General features: G+C 32.8%; 1 protein-coding gene across 10 annotated transcripts in view; it reads left to right on the top strand.

Moving 5' to 3' along the window:
• LOC128222075 (heat shock 70 kDa protein 12B-like) overlaps positions 1-20,182 on the top strand; it is a 44,710-nt gene extending 24,528 nt beyond the window's left edge. For 3 of the 10 annotated variants that reach the window (XM_052930865.1, XM_052930864.1, XM_052930866.1), the window contains 9 exons: positions 11,928-12,029; positions 12,216-12,371; positions 12,504-12,722; positions 12,949-13,086; positions 13,615-13,748; positions 14,023-14,193; positions 17,370-17,517; positions 17,774-17,946; positions 18,034-20,182. In XM_052930865.1, the coding sequence (XP_052786825.1) occupies positions 11,928-12,029; positions 12,216-12,371; positions 12,504-12,722; positions 12,949-13,086; positions 13,615-13,748; positions 14,023-14,193; positions 17,370-17,517; positions 17,774-17,946; positions 18,034-18,912 (2,120 nt within the window). In that variant the 3' untranslated portion in view covers positions 18,913-20,182. Of the gene's footprint in view, positions 1-1,008; positions 1,067-1,271; positions 1,289-1,323; positions 10,340-11,927; positions 12,030-12,215; positions 12,372-12,503; positions 12,723-12,948; positions 13,087-13,614; positions 13,749-14,022; positions 14,194-17,369; positions 17,518-17,773; positions 17,947-18,033 lie in introns of those variants that run through there. The other 7 variants (XM_052930870.1, XM_052930869.1, XM_052930868.1 and 4 more) reach the window with 7 other exon arrangements.
• The last annotated feature ends 1,436 nt before the right edge of the window (positions 20,183-21,618 follow it).

The following is a 21,618-nucleotide window of genomic DNA, read 5'->3' as shown; positions in this document are numbered from 1 at the left end:
TATTTTAGTGATGTAAACTTCTTTTTGTATGTATATCCAAATTACTTCTCTTCATTGTTTGGACACTTTTAACCCCCAGAATTATATAAAATGCAACAACATAACCAAACATATAATGCAAGTATAATCTAAATTTAGCTCGCACAACGTCATTACTATACGAAATTTGCATATCACGTGATTTGATTTTCTCAATGCTTAAATTTCCATGTAGCTTTAAATTCTAATAATCTGCATTTTAAGTAGTTTTTGTTTTGAACATTTTTTCCCATAAAATAGTAATAACATTTATTTAAACATTAGTTTACTCTATGATATTTTATTTAAACATTAATTTACTCTATGATATCGAATTTGCAGAAAAAATACAGTTATAGTATAACAAATATTTTGGTTTAAGTGTGGCGCGAACCGATGCCGGTAAAGAAAATAAAACAGTCGATGTATAATTGCCGAGGTGTTCCGAATGCCTGTTTACCGGAACATGGTAAAGCCTTTTATACACTGAACGAGAGACACATATGTACAAACATATCAAACAGACCACACACGAAACTGAAAAGCTTTAAATATCAATAAATGATGTTTTTTTTTTTTTAATTATGATAATCATAAAAACACACTAAATTTCATCTTAAAATAGAATTAAATAGACAAAAGAAGAAATTGATAATGCTGTTTAATTATGTTACATTACAACTTACATGTTTAGTATTAACGTTAACATTACTACTACTACTACTACTACTACTACTACTACTACTACTACTACTACTACTAATACTACTTCGAGAGAGAGAGAGAGAGAGAGAGAGAGAGAGAGAGAGATTAAAATATAACCTCTAAAATTGGCCCCATGTTCAACCATGCACTCATGTTTTTATGACTTTTCGGTGGTAAAACTGTATGAATATTTATGAAAGAGATACTCGATTCACGAAGCAGGTGGATGAAATATGACGCGATTTATAAAACTACTTTATATTTAAGTCGATAATGTGTTTTCAGTTGAGGACGAACGACGGCAGAAATATATGTTTATCAAGGGAATAAAGGAATAGACCTGGTAAATACATTTTAATCTCTTATTACACAAACACATTTGTTGCTAACAAAGCATATGATTTTATAATGTACTGATGATATACACGAAAAATGAATATATATATATCTGTGTGTCTGTTAAAAATATCTTTGTATCCAGCAGACGTGAATATTGACCTACTGTCTGTACTGCTCATTTGCATATAGCCGAATGTCACCTGTGCACGGCGGCAATAGTTGGCAGGTATAACCGGAAGCGTATAATTCTATTTAATAAAGACTCGTCTACCTGAAATTAAACATTTAACAAATTAAAGTCCTTCATTATGACCTTCAATCGTAGTAAGAACTATTAACTGGTTATAAAAAGAAATTCATCTCATGAGAGCTTATACCCGAAAATACAGACGATATATTCCTCGATCATAAATCTGTATATACACTGTCTATGCTTACGTGCAACTGGATATGGATAGATGGATAGATACATTTAGTTCTTTATAAAATGCATAAAACATGGTAACATTATACCTGATTAAAACATCAAGCAAAATAGTCCATGTCAAACTACATTGTACACGAAGGATATCACAAAAAGGTACTTTAAATCCCTTATTTTCATTGTGGTCCTTGTTGTAAAAAATAGCTTTACATAGGAAGACACATTTAGGTTAAAACATATATCACAGTTTAAAGGTAAGACAGTTTGTTTAATGGCCTAAATTAAAATATATAATTGCACAATCTAGCTTGATATCTTAGTTTTAATTAGAATTCCTTTTCGTGAGTGTTTACAAATTATTATTATACTTTTAAGTCTGTTTTTTCTTTTGCATTTGAAATGTGATAAACAGATAATGGTGATGATAATAGCTTAACAAAGGATGTGAAAACGGAGGTATATAGGCCTCGTCACGCCGATTAAGAAGAAAATCGACCCTTGACTAAAGGCTTTTAATTTAATTCAAAAACAACAACACTTATACGTAAAGTAAAGGCATTGGACCAAATGCAGTCGCTCTCTGTGTAAAATATGTCAAAAACGTTCCATTAATTCATAAATTTAATTACATTTGAGTTTATCGAAATAGAAATATTGATTCTTTGTTTTTCTAGTGACCAGGTAATGTAGATCATTGGCTCTTTTGCTTTGAATTCCTTCAGACAAAGTTTGTTCTAGGTATAAATCAAAACCCACAAAAAGTAATTAATATAAACATCGAGCATTTCAGGTATATGACAATATAGTCTAGGTTTTGGAAGTCTTTGTAATTGTCTTGCAATGATATTACTCCTTTACCTTAATTATCTTCAGACAAGGTTTCCCTCAAGTATATCTACTAGAAAACGTTTAATAAAACTATTGAACAGTTACCTCCCATTTTTTAACAAATTGTATTGAAACCGTTGATCAGAAACGAAAGAATGGCATCCTTTTAATGCCTCCGTGCCTGTTAGGATAAAATATATAATTAGAGTTAAAAAGTGAGTATATCACTATGATAGAGTCTCATATAATGTCTTATAAATTCCCGTGGTCCAGACAATGCTTTATCAAAAAAAAAATGTATGGGAAATATCAACAAAATTCAAAACTTGTTGACTGACTTACAATATGCTAATAAGGCAGATAATTGGGTGGAGCATAGCATCAATGTTGTTAAGTAAAAAAAATCCCTATTTAGTAGGTAGTTAAAGGTTTATCAGTCAAAATTGATGTGTGTTATACATGTGTATGTATTGATTTTGAATAAGAGTGTCACCCGAAGTGGGTTCAAAGATGTTCAAGTAAACAGTTATGCCTCCTCGGTAACCCCTCGTTGACAAAAATCTGGAATGTCTGCACTTTATCGACAAAATAAAATCGTATAAATATTTTTTTAAAGTTGTGAAGGTCTAGACCAATAAAATATCAATAATCCTCCATTTCGTCGGAACCTGGCGTTGAGCTCGTAGTCTTTGGGATTGTGTTATTGTAGAGATATACTAAATTAGAATCTACAGTATATAAACAGAATTCAAAATCTGGTGGAATTTGAAAAAGTTCGTATTTTGATGATTGGTCAATTGAAATTTGTTTAAAACCAAACTATCATTTTTCGCCGTCAAAAGCCAACGATCGGAATATAAATCACTTAAGGCCTTGGCATTTAATGGTTGATTATAATGTTCTGTAAAGCGAGACTTCTGAGTTTCATAGTAGCAAGGAAACATTCAAGGTTAAGTTAAATCAGTTGTAATTTTGATAAACCGTAAGGAAAACATGTGATTTGCAGTTACTTGCTGAATTAGCTTTAACGTAGCTGAAAACATATTTTGGTCAAGTATAGTTTTAAGCAGATATAAATATACATGGTTTATTAGAGGGGAGCATTGGGTTGTCAATATAATTAAACAAGTGTTATAAAGTAGTTATGCATATGTTTGCCTTTATCTCATTTTAAGTACAGAGAGTATTACCCAAACTAAAGAAATGTATGAATTATTACCTTGTTATGTTCCGGTTATGTAACTAAAATTTCAACTTACAAGAGAGGTACCAGTTCTATTTCATTCTATCAAACCTGAACATATAGAGTGCTGGACTCACAGCATAAATAATATGAAATAAGGCGCTGCCTCTACGGGCTTGAGGTGTTATTGCCGGACACTTATAAGTTTACTTAATGACTAAGTGAAACATACTAGGAGTCAAAGGGAAACGTTTTTTTGTATATGTTAATGAAACTTTTTAAATAACAAGCAGTTATGTTGCTGCTAGCAATTTATTTAGTAAATACACAACCATCTACAATAATAATAATAGTGTATACAGTTTATATAATGCATAACTATATATGTTATATGAAGTTTGGAGTTATTCTTCTTATTTAACTTAAATAAAGCTACTATGCATTTGAGATCAAGTACACAAATCCATTTGAAGAATATGATATAAACAGAAAACAAATAAAAATGATCACATACCAATAATGTTGCACTGAGGTATATTACAATCAGGGGTTAATTATAATTTTAACTAGAATTGAACGGGCAAAAATCTATTTAAAAATAAGAGATGTTTGTCAAACATCATGCCTCCCCTGAGTGCCATGTTGTCAGGATTATAAGGACAACTGAATGAAATATGCATGGATCGAAATGACAACTGATTTGTCACTGACATTGGATGCCGCTGAGGCAGTTTTAAGATTATGACCATTCAAAGAGTGTGTATTGACCATGACCTTTTGATTCTATGACCTGGGCTGGTCACCAAAAATCTAAATGTCAAGTTTGAGGGCCATGGGTGCAGGCATTGACAAGTTATCACACAGACAAACCTTTTTCGTTCAATGTCACTATAACCTTGACTTTTGACGCGATGACCCCTAGAATCAAAAGGGGTCACCTACAGGTCAGACACAACTCCAAGTCAAGTTTGAGGGCAATGGGTGCAGGCATTGTCGAATTATCACTTCAAACATTTTCGCATTCAAGGTCACTGTGAACTTGACCTTTGACCCAATGACTCCTAAACCAAATAAGGGTCATCTCCTGGTCAGGCCCATCTTCCATGTCAAGTTTGATGATCATAGATTCAGGCATTGTTGAGATATCACTGGGAGAAGATTTCTTATTTTTTGCGTTAAAGGTTACTGTGACCTTGACCTTGGCCAAATGACCCCAAAGTCAAGAGGGGCCATCTACTGGTCAGGCCCAACCATCATGTTAAGTTTGATGACCATAGGTCCAGGAATTGTGGAGTTTTCTTTCAAGGTCACTGTGACCTTGACCTTTGAGCCCTAAAATCAATAGGGGTCATCTACTTGTCAGGCCCAATCTCCAAGTCAAGTTTGAGGGCCATGGGTACAGGCGTGATTGAGTTATCACTCGGACAACCTTTTATCGTTCAAAATCACTGTAACCTTGACCTTTGGCCCAATGACCCCTAAAATAAATAGGGGCCATCTACTGGTCAGGCTTAAACTCCAAGTTTGATGGCCATGGGTGCAGGCATTGTCGCATTGTGGCATCACTAGGACAACTTTTATCATCATTGACCTTTGGCCCGATGACCCCCAAAAACAATAGGGGTCATCTACTGGTCAGGCCCAACCTCCAAGTCAAAATTGAGGGCCATAGGTGCAGGTATTGTCGAGTTATCACACGGACAACCTCTTACCATTCAAGGTCACTTTGACCTTGACCTTTGACCCAATGACCCTTAAAATCAATAGGGGTCATCTACTGGTCACGCCCAATCTCCAAGTCAAGCTTGAGGGCCATGTGTGCAGGCATTGTCGAGTTATCACATGGACAACCTTTTAACACTCAACGTAACTGTGACCTTGACCTTTGGCCCGATGACCCCAAACAATAATAGGGGTCATCTACTGGTCAGGCCCAACCTCCAAGTCAGTTATGAGGGCCATTGGTCCATATCAAGTTTCATGACCATAGGTCTAGGCATTGTTGAGTTATCACTCGGACAAGCTTTGAAATTATTTTACCATTAAAGGTCATTGTGACCTTGACCTTAAAGCCGATGAGCCCTTAAATCAAAAGTGGTCATCTACTGGTCAGGCCCAACCTTCATGTCAAGTTTGATGACCATACGTCCAAGAATTGTTGAGTCAATCGGACAAGCTTTGGTCTACCGACCGACCGACCGACCGACATGTGCAAAGTAATATACCCCTCTTCTTCGAAGTATGTTAAAGAAGTTTAAACTTATCAAGGTGTAATTACAAACAAGTGACTTCTAACCATCAAATAATATTTTAACCCGCAGGTGATCTAAAAGGAAATAATAAATTGCAATTACAATCAACATTCAACCGAGCTGAAAATATGTTCTAAATTTAGCGCGTATAAAGTATATACAAAAAAGTAATCAAGTCAGTGATTTTGTTGGAATACACCCAAATAAGAACCCAGTGAATAACTACCAGCGGAGCTTACTAAGCACTACTTCATATATATCTGTTGAGTGTACCAGCAAATAGAGCAAGCCCAAATTTCCATTTCCAAAGCCAATTATATATATATGAAAACAATTGAAACAATTAAAATGATTATATTATATTTTTTATACAGAATACCTTCATGAGGCTATTAAATTATTCACATATGCTATTATGCACAAATTAAGGCTACAGTTATCTACTATTAATCTATATAGAATTATCGGAAAAAATAATTGCAATATGTACAGTGTCAAATTATGTTAATAAAAGTCAGTGTTCTCAGAAGCACAATCAATGTTTTCTTTACTGACAACTGGATCTTAAATTTTTAACATATCAGTTCAACAACATACAAATAGTGATTCATTGACAGTCAAAACACCATAACTACTATATACTGAACTGATTGCTTCTTGAAAAAAATCATGCAATAAACAAAAACCGAACAAAAAAGCAAAAACTGAAATTATCTGGTGTTAAATGCTAAATTTGGCACAAAATTACTAGTAACTGAACAGAGTTTTGCAATTGTCTATATGTTGCTCAATTATTACATATTTGCTTTAAATGTCACATTTTGTATTATTTACACACAAACAAGTATGACAAGGGTGACTAACATCTGCATTCTGCATCTGCAAATAACATAAATGCAATGTTTTAACAGAATAAAAGAACTAACTACTACTGTGAAGGTATGCCAGTTAATACAATTTGAGGAATCACACAATTCTATATGTAGTCATAAATTTGATATAGTCACATAGTGTAATTTCATGGATTCAAAGATCAAGACAAAATAGATGAAATATATTATGTTTGAATATTTTGCAATGAGTATTTAACCCTCCAAGGTAATTGACTACAAAGAAGCATTTTGGAGGAGTCAGAAATGCACTTGCTTAGAATATCTTCTTACTTGAAGACATTTTCCATTCTCTAAAGGCGGTACGGAATTCCAGACAGAACTATCTTGAACAGCATTTTTTTGTCCATAAAGGTCCTCTAGAGTTTCAGCAACCACGTGGCTATAAAAAAGAAACAATACATTTGTGTTTTTACAGAATTTTGAAATGTATTAAGAAGTATTGAGGGATAAGTCAAAAACCTTGATGTAACTGAGACACTTTTGATCCCATTTACCTTGAAATATGTTTTGTTTAACTGCTTATTAGTTTTTAATGTAATGCTCAAGTCAACACATTTATTCACTCAAATCCATGCACAACATGAAAAAATTGAGGTCATTGATAAAGACAATACATTTCAGAGGCTCAAATTGAGGATTCAAAGACATAACATACATTCAAGTGAATCAATTATTTAAAGACCAGATAGTCCCGTTTAACAGGATAAATATTTCACATGGATCGTTGGATTCAAGCAGTATTTACGAGTTACAAAATGGAATAAGTACAATAGGAGAGTCAACTAATATATGCAGAAATGTCTAAGATAAATAAGAATAGTAATGTTTAACGAAATTGTTTAAGAATAACATATACCATTTCACACATGTTTAATAATTCCTTTTTATTAGTTGTGTTTACCAACTGTTCAAGTTTATATATGTTTGGATGTCTGTTAAAATATGGTTTTATATACTTCTTACGCTCGTTATCAAAAATGTTACACTCGAATAAAAAATGGAATTCATCCCCTAGTTTGTTACATGTGTGGCATTTCCTTTCATTAACTGTTGTTCTATTCCAATTGCCCATTTCTATTAGTAGTCTGTGGTTTCTTGTTCTAAACTTGATAAGTGGATATAATAATGATTTGGGTGTTGAATGAAGATACTTTTCATAGCCAAATGACGTTTTGAAAATTTTATAAAATTGACTGTTGCTAGCATTTTCAATAAGGGAGTACCACGATGTTAAAGCGACAGTCCGCAAATCGGGCAAATTAGCCATGAAAAAAAAAAATTCATCTATGTGTTGATAAGCATTCCTGACTGACGAATCCAAAAAAAATTTGGTTCAAATCGACCTAGAAATGAGTTTTTCGTGCCATTTTCAATATCTCTTCTTAACTATCGGCCCCCGAGAGTTAACGGTTATATAAATAGAAAAAACAGTGGGATTCCAAAGTTCTTGCGCATGCGCAGGGCGATACTATTTCCCGGTCTCTCCTCGTAAAATCCGGTCTCATAATTCCCGGTTCATAACTTATGGCCCCAGGCAACGGATTGTGTTGCTGATGTTTATAACACGATTTTGACAATCTTATTTGTTTTTATATGTAACAAAATGGTATAAAATATATAAACATTATGTCTTAATTTATGCAATTTGTTATAGGTATACACTATTTATGCAATTCGTGTTAAAGGTGTAGAGAAAGATGCGATGCAGTACTGAGATAACTTACAAATTTGATTTACATGTAGTCAAGCATTGTTATTTTTTGTATTACTATTATCAATAGTATACAAATAGCAGAATTTAATATGAAAAAAACACACACTCAATGTGTTTGTTATTCATGACATTAATTTCAGTACATGTGCATATTTCATGTTTTTATCTTTGCCTAAATTTATTTTATGTTTTATTGATATAAAATTTGAAATAAATAGTGACATAATTATCATCAAATATCTAATGTTTTAATCAACTGTAATCTTTTGTAATCCTATTACCCCCCGCGGTCATTAACACCTTTTTGATCACCGGGACCGGGAAATAGTATCGCCCCCAAGAGTAGTCGGAAAAACCGTAGACCTACTTTCTCTTTTGCCGTCTAAAAATAGCAACTTTCGGCAATTTTCAATTTGTTAAATCTAAGTTATTAAAGCGATTTTTTAAAAAATAATTGCGGTTCAGTCGGTCTGAAACAATGTGGAACTTATTAAAAACTTTTGAAATACGGTTACTTTTGCGGACTGTCGCTTTAAGAATAGATATTTCAGCTTGCGCTTAGCCGCAAGTTTAAGCCATTTAGGACTTACATCTTGTTGATATTCCAAAGTTCCTATAAATCCACACTTTGTTAGTATTGACTTTATATTGAAGAATCATTGATATCGTGTTCTTATTATGTCTGGTAAAGTCTGAATTGTTTTGTATATGCATTTATATATCATCGATGATAATTTACTACTACTACTACTACTACTACTTCTTCTACTACTACTGCTACTGCTACTGCTACTGCTGCTGCTGCTGCTGCTCCTGCTGCTGCTGCTGCTGCTGCTGCTGCTGCTACTACTACTACTACTACTACTACTACTACTACTACTACTACTACTACTACTACTACTACTACTACTACTACTACTACTACTACTACTACTATTATTATTATTAATACACAAACGTACCCAGTATGACATCATTTTCTTATCTATATCTAACGCTACTGGTGTTATTCCAGTTTCGCCATAAACCATATAATAATGAGTTGAACTTTTTAATTTGAAACTATGCTTTAAAAATTTCAGATGAACTCTTTCTATAATATCAAGATTCCTGTAACCCCAGATTTCTGCGCCGTAAAGTAAAATTGGTTTAACTGTTTTATTGAATAAGTCTATTTGAAAATCGATCGGTAGATTGAGTCTATTAGAGTTTCTGAGGAGACTATAAGTTGCTCTAGTTGCTTGCGATGCAACATGTATTTTGTTTTTATAGAAAGAACCTGTTCTACTAAACAACACACCTAGGTATTTATATTCCTTCACTTTATCAAGCGGCGGTATATTTAATCCGTCTTGTGCGTTTATAAAATGGCAACAGCGATTATCAGTTCGTCAGAAACAACAAGAGAAGAGGAAGATAATTATACGAAAATGCAAATAATCATGCAAAAGGCTTGTTACAAGGTTTTAAGAGTATTCTTACTAAAGAAGATTGGTGCCATTTCCATTGACCAGTTTCTTGCCAACAACAGACCATATTTGTGCCAAGGTCGGGAAGGCAGACAATATAGTAAACGTTACTTTCCTGTCAATTGCACGAACCAACCTGCCAACACTAACCTTGATGAATGGGACATCCACATGCTCTGCTTTGTTTTGACAAATTTGTGTAATTTATCAAGTGCTGAAATCAGAGATATCGATTTTATCAGGAAAACGAGAAATGATTTGTGTCACCTGGGTGTACCGAGGGTATCCAAAGTTGCGCTTTCATCATTTCGTGCAAAGGTTGAGACTATTTTCCAGTGGATGTTTACATGCATCAGCAACAAAGATTTAGAGGATGAAATAAGAGCTGAATTTAACGCAATTGATTTCCCGATTGCAGAGCAGGTTCAGTTTGCATAAAAGGTTGTTCACAAGAGTGATTTAGCAAAAGAAACATTGGAAACGATTCTAGAGGGTAACCATACGATTCTAGAGGGTAACCATACATTTATAACAAGTAAAATAAAATAAAACTTTTAAAAATATTTTGTCTGGGTAATTCTTACGTAGTCAATATAATTAAAGTGACAATCATTCGTTCCTATATTGATAAGTTTTCCTATCCAATGATGTGTGTTTAGTCGATGCATAGCGGCCTAATATTGGTTTGGTGTCATATGGAAAAGTTGTTTGGAAAGAAAAGGAAAAGTATTTAGGCGTATAATTATAATTTTTGCTTTTAGTTTCGTTCCTCCAAAGAATTGGGTAGGTATGGAAAACATCGATTATAACTATTCATGGAGAGTTTTCTGCGATAAAAACAAAACATAAAATATATTTTATTAGAAAATTAATAATATACAACAATATGAACATCAATGATATTGTAAATAACATAAAATACATTTTTTTTTATTTCAAAACAAGTACTTCAAATAAACGAAACGAAAAAACATTTGTTTTGCCTTCAAAATTGACAATTGTACATCCGATTCAGTTGAAATGAAGAGCAAATTTAAAAAAAAAACTTTAATAACTTTATCTATAATGTACTTTTGGTCATTTATTTTCAAATAAGTAATTATCAAGTAAATGCATCCCCAATGATACCAAATTTGTATGAGTTCATTAAAATGTAACCGTTAGGTTAATGATGCTATTAAGGTAAAAAATATGTGTCTAGTTCCTTAAATGACTTATAGCATACCTCGGTCACTAACGGTATGAAACTGACTACATTTTCTGATAGTTAGGCTCAAATATATTAGATTTATCACATTGCGGCTTCACATACGTGGATTTCTAGAGTTCTTTTCAATCCAGATCAACTTAATTTGGTATTAAATATAATAGCACTGTTGCATAGTGCATGTATCAAACACATTGCCTGTATTAAATGAAATAGCCTTTTGACGTTTAACATAATTCTTAGCTATACTTAAGTGTAAAATAAACAATAGTTTGCATTAATTAAATGATAGTTGTGACCTTCAATGGCTCAAAATCCAGCTGAAATAACATCTCTTGATTCTCACCGTCATATTATTCTATTTAATTCGTTGTATCCCTCTCTTGCATCAACAAAATATTGTATTAATATGCCTTTTTATGTGATACACTCAAATACACAACAAAATGCAAAAGCTTTCCGCGGTACATAGGGGTTGGACAATGATTATATATTATTAAAACAAGTCCATACAATTAATATATAGTGATAATTAATATAAAGTTTTACATGTTCAGAGTTCGTGTTCACGTGAAGACTATTTGGTTTTTTCCAACATATAAAATTAAAGCTTATACTTGTACATTATCGTATCTATTATACAAAAATAATATAAATAGTGACCATGGTCATTAACTCTACTTACCAGATTCATGAATTGTTGATCTTTTTTCATCTTTATGGTAAATATTAATATCAATATACATTTACACCATTAATGTAAACCATTTAAGGTGTTTTTAAGTCAAGAACTGTTTCGTTTAGATAAGCGTGTTGTACGAAATCCTACTGTTTACATCTAGTTTTTTTTATGTGGTTGATCACTGACTTGACTGTTTGCCTGTTTGGTTACTAGGGGTGGAAGATAACAGGGAGCTTTTATTACACATTGTTGAACAAGTTGATGGCATGCGGGCTGACCAACAGAAGGCCTTTAACACTACTTTGGCAGGCCCAGGTACATGTAACACATTTACAAACTCCGTTTGTTAATGCTTTAACCGTCTTTTTAATAGTAGAAATAATCGACCAAACGGATTTACGCATACTTTGAAGTGGATAGTATAACCTTGTTATTTTGATCATTTATTAAACAGTCGTAACTTGAATACAGAAAATGTAACTAGTGACGATTTCTTTTTAGAAAACGCTTGTGCAAAACTTAACGTCCAAAACTGCCGAAACGAAGCTGAAGAGGAAGCAGTTACTGAAACAGTTATACAAAATGCTTCTAAGAAAGGTGTATTCAGAACAATTCAAAGTATTATGCAAAAATGCATGGATCGACTTACCAAATTTGGTGGGTTTCTTTCATTTCTTGACATTAACCTGTACATAACTTGTATGAAAGTGTATCGCACTACCATATTAGTAATAATATTAAATAAAACAACACATAATTAAAATCTGGAAATATGTTAAAATGTTCTAGGTACCGTTATTTCGGCTAAAAAGGGATGTTTTGAATTTTCAATGAAGTTCAACACATTTGAAAGTTGTTTGAAATTCATTGAAGATGTTATAAGTGGAAAACTTGAAAAGCTGTTCGAACCACTAGAAGATATTTTTCGGAAGAAATTTGGAAATGACCGTCTTCAACTACAGTTCATCATGACTGATGATCAGTTCTATGACTTACTATCAGGACTGCGTAAGTTTCTCTCGCATGTTTTATATTAATCAAACTATTCAGTAAATTTTACAAGTTTAATAATAAATTGTTAGTTTCTACCATGCGTAAGAAATCATCTTCTGTGTTTTGTCTATGGGTGATCTGCACAACTATAGTTTGCTCGTGATAACGTCTCACATGTGTTGACTTAGTCAAACGATTCGCGTTTTACTTGAAATATGTATTTTGTCGGTGAATTTCCAAGTTCTTATGCTACAAATGGCATGGGTTTACTTCACTACCAATCAACAACATGTACGTTCCGAGACACCACACTCAAACAAACAACAGAAGCCGACAGTTCACATGCTTTCTTCTTCCAATGTACAAAGCCGAGCAAAAGGTAGAAGAGAGTTTTATTTTATACAATAAATGTTCAATTCATACATATATATGTATACTTTTTTTCTTTTGATAAGTTCCATAACAGAAATATGTATACATATATTGGCCATAACATCTCTTTCATATGTCCCCTCTATACTAGTATATTGTATTTTTTCCTGTTTCGAGTATTAGAAATATTTCAATATAGCTCTTGACATATCATTTTTATTATATTATTCTTTTAAATTTTTCAAACCGTCTATGATAATTGTTCTATGTACGTCTTAAAAGAAGTTTAAGATTTCCTGTGGTCAACAATAAAACATCATCTATTCGCTTTAAACCCTGCAACAGACATAGGGCTCCACTTGCATTCAGAAATCTTCAAGATTGTTAGATCTATATTCAAACATATAGCTTAATAAAATAAAATAACAAAACCCGATCTTATCTTAATCAAATGCAAGTGCGAAAGGCAAGCCTATTCATTTATACAATGATTTGTTTGTACATTCTTTTTTAATTATTGTTACTATCGTTCAAGGATTGTCTTCAGTTGGAAGTAATTCTAAGAAGCTGATAGTTGCTGCTATCGACATTGGAACCTCTTATTCGGGATATGCGTATTCCTCTATTGATGACTTTACGTTTAACCCTTTGAAGATCACCACTTCAACGGTAAGACAATGATATGATATTGACACTCATGTCGCAAAATAAGTGACCAATTGAAAAGGATACTTTTGTTATACAAAGTGATGATTGCAATAAGTATTGCGTTGGTCGTCATTCTACCATTCAATTAAGATATAAAGGATCGATATATTAAATCAAACTAATAAACAACCTCCGATATGTGAGGCAGCGGATACCCGACATCTTTAACCTTATATTTTCGTCTAAACAGCCGTGTGTATTTTTTCTATTTAATACATTTCATTTAACGTTTTAGGGTCAATTTATGTACAAGGCGCCAACAAAAATATTGTTAACACCGGACCAGGCGTTTTACGCGTTTGGATTTGAAGCAGAAAATAAATATGTCTCACTAGCGGAAGAAGAACAACACAAAGACTGGTTTTACTTTGAGGACATTAAGATGCAGTTGAACGAGAAACTTCCGGTAAAATTAAGATAAAGTACCTGTATTATGATGTTCAGTGCCCGTATTCAATAACCATCTTAGTAACAATTTACAACTTAGTGAAACATTGCCTTTTTCTAAATTGAATTTTAAAAGAAAACGAACTATGTTTGTACACCAAAAAAATGAAAATAAGCAAGAACATTGTCTAAACAATATATGCATATGAATAAATCTGATGAAAAGTAGCGGGTAGAATAATCGTTGTCAAAAATGACGAAATTCTCACTCGGTTGAAAATATTCAATAAGATGCTTATTGAATACGGCCCCAGGTTCCAATTTCATTCTGTAAGAAGAAAACAGACCATTCTAAAGTTTGTTGTCATAATGTGTTATTCTAGTGATTAGTGTTTTACATTAACACCGAAATCAATGAAAATTGTCGACGCAACCGGGAAGACAATGCGTGCCATGACTGTTTTTTCGATGGTCATCAGATATTTCAAAGAAGAAGTAATCGCGGATTTGAAAAAGAGATTGCCTGATATAACAGATGAAAAAATGGAGTGGGTACTAACAGTACCTGCTGTTTGGAATTATTCTGCCAAAGCGTTTATGATGGAAGCTGCGATGGAGGTACCTATCTCAAATCATCTTCTTAAATGTGTCGGGACATGCATCGGTATGATTTTAACAATGAAGAGCGAAACAAGAACTGTAAAATGTCATATATGTCGGCTTACTATTCAGTTAAGTTTTATAACGAATAATTTACCAAGAATGTCTTCAAAGCTTTAAACTGCAAAACAAAACCGTGTATAAAATGTAGACGCTATCCATCAAGATTAGAATGATATATGAAACATATGCTGTCGCTATGCAACATTGCAATTTTTAAACCAAATGCATTACAATATAAGAAACGATTGTTTAAATGGTAGGCAAATCGCCCGAAGAATTCGATTGTCATTTAAACAAACTACTTATATCGCTATGCATTAAGGTAAAAAGCTCAAAGACAAAAATAATGATTTCCAGTAAACTGGGTAGAATACTACAAGATAAGAATTGAACCCACAATATCCATAATTTCGATGTACAGTTGTTAATAATTTTAACTCTTATGGTATTGTGATAAATTACACTGGTAGTTTTACATTGAATCAAGAGCATGTGGTTGGAAAATCGCTGAAGTCTATGAAAACATTATAATATACACGCAAAGAATGTGACCTTGAATCTAAAATATTGTGTCAATAAAAGGACGACTTTGTTGCCTCACTATTGAATTATGTCTGTGAAAAGGCTTTTAGGAAGTCAAAAGATATAAAACGGTTACATTAAAAAAATGTAAAAGATTGTAACATTAATACATTTAAAGCTACATTATATAGAGAGCTAGATACTCTTTATACTCGAAATAAAGCGTATACTAATATATACGTTTAACAAGAATTGTATGAAATTATTAATGCAATTATAAATAATATACCTGTTTTGGATATGTATAGATATTTCAAAATGTATTTTGGGTACGAGCAATGTTTAAATTTAGTACCTAGGTATAATTAAAGTTTATAACTTGTCAATCTATTGTCTATCTATTGTTAGAGTTTCTCTATACAGTAATACCATATTTAGTAGTGAACGTTAATGCTTATGTTCTTATATTTACATCCATACTTGATTTTCTGAACGATAAAAATTGAGTTAATTTTGTATGAACCGGTCGAACTTTCGTGACCTTGGTAGGCGGAGTTTGGCAAGAAAGCAACGCTCTGATTGGGCGCTGGTGACTCGCCGCGCGTACTGATCTTACTACGGCCTACTTTATTGCTAAATATATCAGGGCATATGTTCTGTTGAATGCCGGCTTGTTGTACATGTTTCTTTTGATGTTTTACGAAGAATTTAAATGAAAGACATTTTTTTCTTGAAATATTATTTGAAAAATGCTGATTTTGCATTCGATAACAAAAGAACACGCATTGAACAAATAATAAACAGCAATTAAAATTGACGCGGTGTTGACTACGCTTCATCTGCAACAACTGTCAAAACAAACATGGCTGATGATTCCGAGTTCGGCAATTTCTTTCTAGGACAAATGTATGATCAATAATCGAATTCTGTCAATTGATATCTTTCTACGATAGAATTAGGCGATATCTTCGTCTACATTTAAATGCATGAAATGATTGGAGATTGTCAAAGTGTCATGTATTTTTGTGAGTTCAAACAAACGTCTTAATATTGACAATTCAAGAAGACTAGCATATTGCAATACTTCAATATCTTTGCAAAAGTTAAAAGACCGCAAAAAAATGAAATTATGACGTTGTAATTACCTTGAACTGGTAGTTATCCATTAAATCATCATGAACACATTTTTATGCCCACTCACATGGGTCATTTATATGTAAACAGGAGTTAAAATGTATCGAAAGTTCTCTTAATTAAAGAGAACATATTACAAAACAATCATTCTTACCTCGACATATTTTACAGAAACTACCAAATGATTAAAAAAATCTTTGATTATTTATTTCTTTCTGCAAACTACCTATGGACTATTTATTAAAAAGAACGCCCAGCTAAATTTCAAAGGACGACAAGTGTTCTTACCATTTACATTCGCGCTACACGTTTTGTTCCCCTTTGTTGTCATAAAAGACTTGTTCTCAAACACTATTTGGTCGAAAAACATAAACAAATGAAAAGGGAAAATGTTGATATAAGTAGTGAATATTTTTTAGTGCGTTCATGCAGTATGAACGCTCAACCGCGATTTTGCGCTAGCGCGGTTTATAGATATGCAAAATCGCGGCCGAGCGTTGATACTGCATGAACGCACAAAAAATGCGAATCAATCCTTAAATGACAGATATAAAGAAGATAAGTTGAATTTTATAAATGTGTGTCAATGTTATTCAAAAAATAAATTACAAAACGTTACTACTATGTTAATCCATCTGTATTTCAATTTCATGGACAAATGACTTCATGTAATAATAATGAAATAATGACTGTTTGAACATATATGAATGAAGTGTTTGTTTTGCGCAACGCACTTAAGTTAAATGCATCGTTTGTTCTTTTCAGTTATGCATTGTGTTGGGCACGTACGCTATCAATATTACGATAACCAATATTTTTTACTGTTTGGGAAAGTAAATGTAAAACAACTATATTACACACCATTTCTTAATTTAGGCTGGCATAAGGGCGAGCGATCTGAAATTAGGAATTGAAGCTGAGGCTGGAAGTATTTATTGCAAAACACTCGCAGTGCAAGGGACGGATAAAAAAGCAATAGACTTATGTAAATCAGGGTGTCGATTTGTTGTTCTAGACATCGGAGGTAAACGGTTTAAGTTAGTAAGAGTAAATATTAAGTTCCGCCAGTACAATTAAGATAAACGTAAATATAAAATACAAAGTCAAAGAATGCAACTAAACGTTTGTTAGACCACTAGCTGTTGAACAATCATTCAAGTCATACAAGGTTTTTAATGTAAAAATAGACTATGCAACTTTGCAGCAGGATATAAATCATATTGATATAATATATCACTGCGTATGTACCATTTATGTTAATACTGTCGATGTATATTAAGGTGGTACCGTGGATGTTACAGCCTACGAAGTAAATACTAACGGAACACTTGGTGAAATTCACAGTGCTGGCGGTGGAGGTTGGGGAGGAAATATGGTCAATGAGGGATATATTGAAATGCTGTATCGTATTTTCGGAAAAGAAATTGTCGAAAGTTATCAAAATGACAACAAGGTATGCAATTCGGCAACAATGTTATAAATTGTATCATTATCATAGTCATGTTTGTATGTTTAATTAAACTTGAGTTTTTGTTTACAGGGAGACTTTCTTGAAATGCAAGCCGATTTTGAAAAAAAGAAGCGAGCCCTGAACGAAACATGTACAAGGGTGTATCTCAGGCTTCCCTTTTCGTTTATAAATGTTGTGGAAGAACACACAAGCAGCACTGTGTCTTTGTTGATAGTTAAGGCAGGATTTGCAGATGACATAGGCTTTAAACGTGAAAAGCTTTCAATAAGTGGAATGATGTTTTTAGATTTTTTCAAACCATCAACGGAAAAGATTACCAGTTACCTACAGAACCTTCTGGACAGCGCAGATGTTCATAATTCGGTTGACAAGCTTATTCTAGTTGGAGGGTTCTCACAATCACCAGTGGTACGCAATGCTATTCAGGAAGCGTTCCCACATATTCCAATGTATTGCCCTGAAGACGCCGAACTTGCTGTTCTGAAAGGAGCTGTCATATTTGGACATACACCAAGAGTAATCACAGAAAGGATATCGAAACTTAGTTACGGTATTGCTGTCATGCAAGATGCCGTGGTCGGTTGCCCGGAAGAGTTCTTATACATTGCTTCCAATGGAAAGTTTCTCATGAAAGATGTATTTGCTCGATTTGTTGAAAAGGGTGAACGAGTAAACATTAATCAGTGGATGGTTAAAGAATTCCAAATAGTAGATGACAAGTACCCTCTAACTGTAGTAATATATGCGTCATCAAAAAAAGAAGTCACATTTGTACATGAAGAAAGTTGTCAGTTATTAGGCACGTTATCTGTTGGGCGTGAACAGGGCTGGAAAGAGTATGACGATATTGGAATATGGTTTAGTTTTGGATATGAATCTATTCAAATCGAAAGCCATCATAAAAGAACTGGAAAAATAACCAGACTATCTCTTGATGTTCAATTTTGAACGTGATGTTCAAGTATGTAATAAACATACAGCTTCAAACAATGGATATGTGCTGTTCAAATTAATTCAAGTTTAAAGCAAGTATATTGGGATGTGGTGTCAATACAGTTGTAATCAAATTGGAGTCATTTATAAAAAAGTTACTAGTTCTATACAGAACCGAAGTGTCAGATTAAAACTGTTTTGACTAAACACTATAATGAGTGTTCAAACACCATATGTCGTAATATTAAAATCGTGTTAATAAAATAAATTCATCCTTATAGAGTGAAGGAAATCGAATTATAAACCAGAAGATTGCTTAAATTTATTATAGCGTGTTCCATGAGTACATGTATGTTATATATTATGTCGGTATGTTATACAAAACATGACGCCAAAACGACCTTACAAGAACACTGCACTACATATAAAAAGACAGTTCCCAAATTTATTAGATCGTTATAGATAGATAGATTTATTCGTGCATATATATGTCATAGTAACAAACCAAATATCTCATAAAGTTATAACACAGACTGATTAACAAAGTATTAGTGATGATATCTATACTAAAGCACAACATCATTAGAATGCTTTGGATATATATGGCGTTAATAAAGATTTAATTCAATGTGACAAATATATAACACAGGATAACCCATTAAAGTTATTCAACTTATTTCCAATGGGGTCCTTATGACAAATATAATTATTTGCCAAGATATCAGTTGTAAGCTGTTTAAATTAGGTTTTCTTATACAAAAATAGCATAAATGTACTCTTGACCAGTTAAAGAATGATTAAGTTGAAAACTAAAAGGATACCGGTTTTATGGAAGAATGACGCTGAATGTTAATGCTTTTACTTATTCACATTTTGTTGATATCGATAGTAGATAATGTACTCTTTCGTGTGTTTTGTTTGTCATTTAGCAATTTATATGTATTGATATAAAACATAGAGGTTTCGGTTTTTTTGAACATGAAATTGTCGACTGTGTGAAAAGTGACTTAATATCGATACCGTTTGTCATTCGAGAGTAAATGAAAACGATAATCCTTTGCCATCCTATCTAAATCCTTGCATAACTTATGAATTAAAAACCGTATCAAATGTATTTATGTCGTTCTTATGCAAGCGAGTACATGTCAACTACGATAGACGCGATGTTAGTAATTAAAGGAAGCCTTACTAAACTAATAAACTAGTTTTAAAAAATGTATCAACCCTGTATGAATATGAATGTTTGAGGTTTTCTGTTTGTAAGAATGTTTGTTTGGAAAAAAATAAATACTATATATCTTTATATGTTTTTGTTTATTTTGCATTTCAACGTAACTATTCATTTGCCACTGCTTTCAAATCAGTATCAGGAAGAAATGCGGGCTCTAGCATTAACTGCATCAAAACCATTTGTTGACAGTCCTTAAGAGGGAACAATAAATATAACCATACCACTTGAAAGCCGCTTTAAGTTTTCAAACGAATCGTTTTTGTTTTTTAATATATTTATTTTGTTTGCTGTTTCAACAAAAAAGTAAATTAATATCCTTCTGAAAACCGTAAATAACTGTTTTTATCAAAAATAAACATGTTAATACGTATACAGGTAATTATTATGTCGTTTGCCAAGTTTTATAGTGTCCGTAGCATGACTACTTAAAACAGGGATAAACATCTGTAGTGGAACGTTCGAAGCACATGCTTTGCATCCTGGGGATATCGGGTTAAAACCTATCCAAAAGCTTATCATACACCGTCATGTTATCGTTCCAGTATGATTTATAAAATTGGTAGACGGAGGCGCATCCATGATCCTGGAACGGATTTATAGAATTCCTATTTATAATTCAGGAACTTGTTTTAAAAACAACACTGACCGAAGGGTTAAAAACCCCAAGCCAGCCATATGCATATGGCGAAATGGAAGAAAGGAAAAGAGAACGTGAAATGTCAATGTATTCGTAATCTTAACCTTGATTGTTTTTATGAAAATTAAAAAAAAATCAAGACTTTCTTTATTTCTGATGTATCTTTATCTAATCTAAAAACAAACTCAAGGAGATTGAAACAAACTCTTCTTTAATGTTTATTGTACAAATGAATTAAACGAATAGCGTTACACCTTGCAGAAGACGTTTTTTCGTAAGCATTGCACTTATTTTGGGGACGAAGTTTTATAGTCAATGATCTGTTTTTTGAAAAAAATATAAAGACTTCAAAGCTCCTAAGGCAAATGGCCCTCATGAATAACATTACGTACAACAAATGATTGTTGCATAAATAGGCTTCACCAATATTGCACGGAGCCATTATATCGATTACGATCAAAGATAAGCACCAAAGTCGTCAACTGGTACAAACTACATGTATGATTGTCCGCGCAGGTTAATAAAATCGATATATGATTACGATCCATGTATCAGTTCAACTCTCAAAATGTACACTATAAATCCATTTGAGAAATATTTATGTTATCAATAAAGGATTTGCATGAAATTGCTAACGTTAAATAGGTAAAATACATTTGTCCAGAAATTAACTTCTGCTAAGACGATGTGAGTCACCAATAAGAAAACTTTTCTTTTAACATGAACGAAACGGCATGGGCTGCTTAAAAAATAGTTAAACTTAGCTGCTATTATAATTATGTCAGTAACTTTCAGTCAATATCAGTAATGTTGCTCAGAGTTTGTTTAGCAATAACGTTAGCTAAACTAGACA

The sequence above is a fragment of the Mya arenaria genome, chromosome 16 (assembly GCF_026914265.1).
Source record: "Mya arenaria isolate MELC-2E11 chromosome 16, ASM2691426v1".
NCBI classification, from domain to species: Eukaryota; Metazoa; Mollusca; class Bivalvia; order Myida; family Myidae; genus Mya; species Mya arenaria.
Note: the sequence above shows the minus strand (reverse complement) of the source record. Positions and strands in the feature narration are given on the sequence as shown.